Raw genomic sequence first — 6,466 nt, 5'->3', positions numbered from 1 at the left:
CGGCACGATCAAAGAAAAACGGAAAATGGAAGAGATCTTAATAATTACCGTTTTTGTATTAAATCGGACTTGGATTTTTAGAAAAAATCATGCAGAAAGTCAAACGAAACAGTGTTTTCGAGTGGCTGACTGCAGACCGGCAAATTAATATAGATCTTCGTACTTATCTTGAGCAATTTCGGGCGCTGGGTCAATCTGGCTCGATTGGATCAAAAAATGTTGTGTTGGGGGCGTCCGACTTGAAGGCAGCAAACTCCTGTGGTCAGCGACGGCTGGCGGTGTAAGCTGTGGGGGCAAGAAAAACACTTGACGATTGCGGGAAAAAAAGACTTGGAATTTCAATCGTGGCGCGGACCGGCCGGGCGTTTATTCAATGCGTTGACGTATTTGGAACTAACCTAAGCTATTCTAAGCTAGGCGCTTGGAGGCGCAGCGGAGACTTCTTGCGCTCGGGGAGTGGAGAGCCTGGACGGCCGAGCGCGACATGCTCCACGCTCCGGGAGAGGGAGAGTGCGGTGTGGGGAGAAGCTCCGGGAGAGGGAGAGCGGGAGAGGCCTGAACATTATTTTTAATTCACTTTTTCTGCTTTTTTTCCCATTATTTACTCACCACACCATTCTCTCACATTTTATGATTTCTCTTTTTCATTTTCAAATTTTAAAACTTAAAAAAAAAAAAAACAAAAAAAAAAGAATTTATAAAAAAATCTAATAAAAATTCGTACAAACAATATGGCAAAAATATGGATTTTTGCCAGCGCTGGGCATAGCAGTTTGGGGTGTTTAGCGGCGATTACATAACCTGGAGTATTACGCAACCCAGCATCAGGTTTATGTAACTGCACTTGATTTGGAACCGATTTCCCGCGAATTTCTCGACTAGATTTGGGGCTTCCTGACGATCGGGATTACATTTTGACGCACTTTACCACATTTTAACCCATTTTTGTGATGCGAGCGAAATCAGATTCCTACGGCGTTTACATGACGATCATGCGGCTGTATCGAATTATATGTCGGCGAATACTACTTAAGCTGCCGAAGAACTTATCTTGGCTTGGTGCCTGCTCCCTTCTTCCTCTCTCTTCGCCCCGCAAGCTTTTTGTACTTGCGGAGAGAAATTTTGCGACGAATGGAAATCGGAAGATTTCGATGATGGCCTGGAAAAGCAATTTCCCCTTAAATACCTCGAACTAGAAATTTTTTGTTGAGTTCAATGCCGATTATTATTTACCTTTTTTCCCAAGTAACGGTAATATTTAAAACGAAGTTAATTTGCCTGACTAGGCTTGCAACTGGTATGGATATTAATAAAAAATTACATTTTGATGTGTTTCTAACGATGTGGTCTTCTTCAGGGTGTAGCGGCAAATAGGACGAGCTTAGGGTTAAGGCCACTTTTTATAGGCCCGATTCCCGAACGCCATGACACTTTTAGGAAGTCGTGATGACATTTAAGAAAGGATACCATCCCTTTCGCATGAAACTTGACTATATAACAGGGACCGCAGATAATTATTATGAGTTTAAAAAAATTGAAGCCCAAAACAGTCTCCAAAAAAATTGGAAAAAATTGTCATAAGTTAAATTTTCATGGCGAATTCAAAAACAAGATAAATGTTTTTTTTTCAATTTTTACGAAAAAATTGATTTTTAATACTTAAAATTAATTTTAATAATAAAAAATTAGTAATAATTATTAAGTATCAATTTTTATATAAAAATTACGCAATAACTTTTATTTTCAACTTTTATTATATAAATTGAAAAATAAAAATTATTTGATAACTTTTATTTTACAAATTGGAAATAAAGATTGAATCTATATATATATACATACTTATTATATACCATCTGAAAGGTATTGATGTGTAGATCATATATATACATACACATTGGATCTGGCTTCTACGGATCAAAAGATATATTAGATATATATATAGATTCAATCTTTATTTTCAATTTTTAAAATAAAAGTTATTGAATAATTTTTATTTTTCAATTTATAAAATAAAAATTGAAAATAAAAGTTATTGCGTAATTTTTATATAAAAATTGATACTTAATAATTATTACTAATTTTTTATTATTAAAATTAATTTTAAGTATTAAAAATCAATTTTTTCATAAAAATTAAGAAATAACTTTTGTTTTGTAATTTTTTGCTTTTTTAATTATAACCGTTACAGTCCCTGCTATATAATGACCTTGTAGATCCTCAACATCGTAATAGCTTGTAAGGAGGCGGGCTTTAACTCAGGTGTGTGTCTGGAGGGGAAAATCCGGATCCGCGCAGGAATACGCCTGGCCACTGGCCGCCGGAGAACCGATCCGTCATCCGGAAAACGGTTCCCGCTCCGGCCAGTCAACCGGGGGTACTCCGCGTGCGGCCGGTGGGGTAGCCGGAGAAGGGTGTCTGCCGCGGTCGTGCCGCCGGCCCGTCAACCGGGGCGGCCAGCAGACCTGGACAGGCTAAGGGCGGCCGATCCCGTCAGCCGGGAGTCGACCGTGCGGCCCCGTCAAACGGGTGCCGGTGCCCAAACTACAGGGAGGAATGCGAGCGGCCGATCCCGTCACCCGGGAGTCGGTTGGCCGGCCCCGTCAGCCGGGTGCCGGTGCTCAACTAGGAGGAGGATGAGAGCGGTCGATCCCGTCACCCGGGAATCGGTTAGCCGGCCCCGTCAGCCGGGCGCCGGTGCTCAACTAGGAGGAGGATGAGAGCGGCCGATCCTGTCACCCGGGAATCGGTTGGCCGGCCCCGTCAGCCGGGTGCCGGTGCTCCAAACTATGAGGGAGGAAGGATTTGGGAGAGGAAGGGGGCGGTTCCGTCACCCGGAGACCGCCTTTACTGGAGAATAACTTTTAGCCGATCGTAATTCATGTTTTATAATTTATTACAATACTTTACCAAACTTAAGATAGTCCCTATCTGCCCTACGCACATCCTGGCCTTCCCCTTAGGGGTGGCCCGCGGCCGGCTCACCCGTCTACTTGTGGGACTCCATGTCCACGTGTCCTCGGTGTTTGTATTTTCACTGCTGGAAAACTTGCGACTTGCTTCTCCGGGATCTGCTGCGGGCAGCAGATGTCGTTCGAAGCTCTTGCTGCTGCTGCCGACCGCGGCAGCGGCCCTTACGCCGCCTTCGTGCAGTTGTCGTCGTTCTACTTTTTCTGCAGCTTCCCTGCACCCGCGTCTCTCTACGCGATCGTGCTCCTCTCTTCTGGTGCGTGGCTCTCCTGGTTCGGCCGTCTGCTCTGCCGGTTGTCGGCTGCCGAGAGCGTAAAGTTTGGAGAGATGACGTCGGCAATGTTGCCGGTGATAATCCCGGTGGTGTTGCTGGCGATGTTGCCGGTGATGATGTTGCTGGCGATGATGTCGGCGATGTTGCCGATGGGTGCTGCTGGCGTGGCCGGGGATGTGGCAGGTGTTGGCGGCGATGTTGCCAGGGCGGTGCTGCGAGTGCGCCCGCCGGGCAACGTATGTACAGGTTGAATGCCCTTCATGGGCCTTAAACTAACTTATCCTAGTGCCCTCCATGGGTCTTTCTAGATCCTTAACCTAAATCCCTAACTCCTATCTTATAAACTATTCCTAACTAATATATACATACGGTGGGTCGGGGGCCTTGTAGGGTTACCTCACACCCCATCCCTTCGTCGGGGGTGTGGAAAGATTTTTACCCGTCCGTTCCGGGCGATCTGCACCCGGTACCGGATGCCGAAGGCCTCATCCAGGTACCGAGCCTCCCGGTGCCTCGGCTGGCGTAAGTGCTGGTTAATCCGGTCCAGCAGGGCGATGGGGACCCAACCGTTGGCGGTGACCCACCCGTCGTGGGCGCGCACTTGGGCGCCTTGTTGCAGCAGCTCATCCGGGAGGGACTCCTCCTCGGTGCCGACCTCCTCCTCGGTGCCGACCTCCTCCTTGGAGTCGACCTCCTGCTAGGTGTCCTCCTCGATGGGCCATGGGGCCGGGCGGCGCCGTAAGATGCCCGATCGGAGTGCTGGCTCTGCGACGGGGTTGGTCTGGGGCTGGCGGCAACGCCAGCGTTGCTGGTCAGTGGCCGGCAGCGGTTTTACTCGCCACAGGGGCTTGGGCGGTGAAATGGCGGCGACTGCCGCGATGACCGCTGTGCCATCCGGCGGTGTTGGCGCGCGTGCCGCGGTGGGGATCGCTGCCAGGTTTGTTCGCGCGGCAGCCCGCACGGCCTCCCACTGCTGTGAAGCGGCGGACGTCGTGGGTCCATCAGGGGATGCGGTCAGTTTCTCCAGCAGCTGCCGCAGCGTGCCGTTCCCCGTGGGGGTACTGGCTCCTGCCCGGACGGTCGTTGCGCCGGTGGTGTTGGCGTCCGTATCCTGTGTGGGGGCGGGTTGCCCCGTGGAGGCGGCGTCGGTGACGCTGTTGGCGGTATCGGGTGCGGGGGCGGTTTGCCCCGTGGCAGCGGCGTCGGTGGCCTGCACCGCCATGGTGGCGGCGGTGCTGACCCCGGCTGAGGCTGGAAGGTTGGGCTCCGGGTACGGCCCTGGCCCGAACAGCTCCTAGTACGAGGGCGGCGGCGTCTCCTCGCGCGGTGGCGTCCGGGGCAGCGTTTCCGCCCCGCTGGCATCCCCGTCAGAGAAGATGATCGTGGCCACCGCCGACCCCCGTGTCTCCTCGTCGTCCGAGCTGAGGGTCACTACCTCAGCGTCGGAGACCTCCTCGTACGTGGCGCCCAGTGAGCCCACGGGGATCGGCGTGGCGGTGGCTGGCTGTTGTGGTGGAGCGGATTCTTCCCCCGAGCGGGCGTCCTCGGCGTTTTCCCCTCCGTCTGCCTCAAATAAGGAGGCCACCACGTCCTCCAGAGTCAGCCCTTCGCACCAGGTTGGGCTGATGGTGGGCGACGACTGGCCACCGCTGTCGGCTGTGGCCGACGGTGGTGGCGGCCGTGGTGGGCGCTCAGGGTTGGCAGCGACGGCCGCGGTGTTGGGCCCCTCGAGCGCGGGCGGAGTGGCGACTGGGACCGTCGGCGTTGGTGGCCGCGAGGCGCGCCTGGGGCTGGCGGCGTTGGCCGTAATGCGCAGCCCCTCCAGCGCGGGCATCGTGGCGGCTGGAGCCGCGGTGTCCGGGTTCTCACCTGGGGGTGGTGGTGGCGTCGCTCGTCTCCGGAGTGGTGCGAATGGCGGTGGTGTGATCGTCGGTGGTGCTCCCGTGGCATTTTCTTACTTCCTTTCTCAATTGCGTCGTTTTGAAAATTGAATTCGCGCTGTGCTTATCGGTTCCGATAGCGCGACGTCCTGCTTGTATCGAAGTTGATTTTCTGTTGATCTGGCAACTCCATAAACGAATGGGTGAGATCTAAGAAGAGTAAATAAGTGTATTAGTAGTACCCACCCCCTCTCTTTATTTTGGTTTTGTTTTCTCTCTGCCATCTGCTGGAGGGTGGCGCCTATCCTATGCTCCTGCTCTCCTATATTTCCTTAGGATCAGGGTCAGCGTCAGAGTGGAGGCGTCCTGGTTGGTCACGAGAGTCATGGTCGTCGTGGACTGGGGTGACGCTGAGGCTGTCCTCGTCTTGGTGTTCGTCGTCGTCCTCGTTGCCTTGATGATATGGTTTCAGGTTGTTTATGCTGGCCGTGCGGCGGCGGCGGCTCCCGATGTCTAGCAGCCGGACGATGTTCGGCGAAAGGAACTTGATCACTCGGAACGGGCCTTCATATTTTGCAGCCAGTTTGGCCGCAAAGCCCTCGGCGGCGTTGGATAACACATGATGGCGGGCGAGAACGAGGGAGCCCAGTGGTGGCTTCCACTCTCGTCGTCGCAAATTGTAGTGCCGGCTCTGCTCAGCCGTGGCACGCTCGGCGTTGTCGCGGGCAACTTTAAATATGCTGTGCAGCTGCTCGCTCCTCTCCGCAGGGGGAATCAGGGCTGTTCCTCGTCCTGGGGTGACTTCATCGTAAAGTGCGTTCGGTAGTCGTGGGTCCCGGCCTTGTACTAGAAAGGCGGAGCTGAATCCTGTGGTGTCCGAGACGCTGCTGTTAACGGCCAGCGAGATTTCCGGCAGGAGTTGGTCCCAGGTGTTCTGCGGCGCGTCGCCCAGGTATTGTGTGATCATAGTTTTCACGGTCCTGTTCGCCCTCTCCGTAGGATTTTGGCGGTGCGTGCAAGGCGCGGTATGCTGCAGTTCCATTCCTAGAGATTTGCAAAATGTCCGGAAATCCCGGCTAGTGAACTGGGTCCCGTTGTCGAAAACCAGAGTCTTTGGGACTCTGAAGACAGAGTAGTTGCGCTCGGCGGTATTCAGCCGGCGGCTGGCGTAAGCGATTACGCACTCCTGCTGGTCAATGGTCTGGGTGAGTACGGCTCCCACGCCCTATTCGCTTGCGTCGGTCTGGAGTACGAATTTCTCCTCGAAATCCGGGCACGCCAAGATCGGTGCCTCCGTGAGCAGGTCCTTCAACTTTTGGAACGCCTGTTCCTGTTTCTCTGTCCA

General features: G+C 52.8%; 1 protein-coding gene across 1 annotated transcript; it reads right to left on the bottom strand.

Moving 5' to 3' along the window:
* Positions 1-4,535: 4,535 nt before the first annotated feature.
* Positions 4,536-5,075, bottom strand: LOC108086361 (mucin-7-like). The gene has a single exon (XM_017183261.1). The coding sequence runs from the start codon at positions 5,073-5,075 to the stop codon at positions 4,536-4,538; it is 540 nt and encodes a 179-aa protein (XP_017038750.1).
* Between the last annotated feature and the right edge of the window lie 1,391 nt (positions 5,076-6,466).

This window comes from Drosophila ficusphila, unplaced genomic scaffold (genome assembly GCF_018152265.1).
Source record: "Drosophila ficusphila isolate 14025-0441.05 unplaced genomic scaffold, ASM1815226v1 contig_470, whole genome shotgun sequence".
In the NCBI taxonomy this organism is placed as follows: domain Eukaryota; kingdom Metazoa; phylum Arthropoda; class Insecta; order Diptera; family Drosophilidae; genus Drosophila; species Drosophila ficusphila.
Note: the sequence above shows the minus strand (reverse complement) of the source record. Positions and strands in the feature narration are given on the sequence as shown.

What these genes read in the sequence shown, in the direction of transcription:
- LOC108086361 (XM_017183261.1), bottom strand. Translation starts at nt 5,075, where the DNA reads ATGCCCGCGCTGGAGGGGCTGCGCATTACGGCCAACGCCGCCAGCCCC.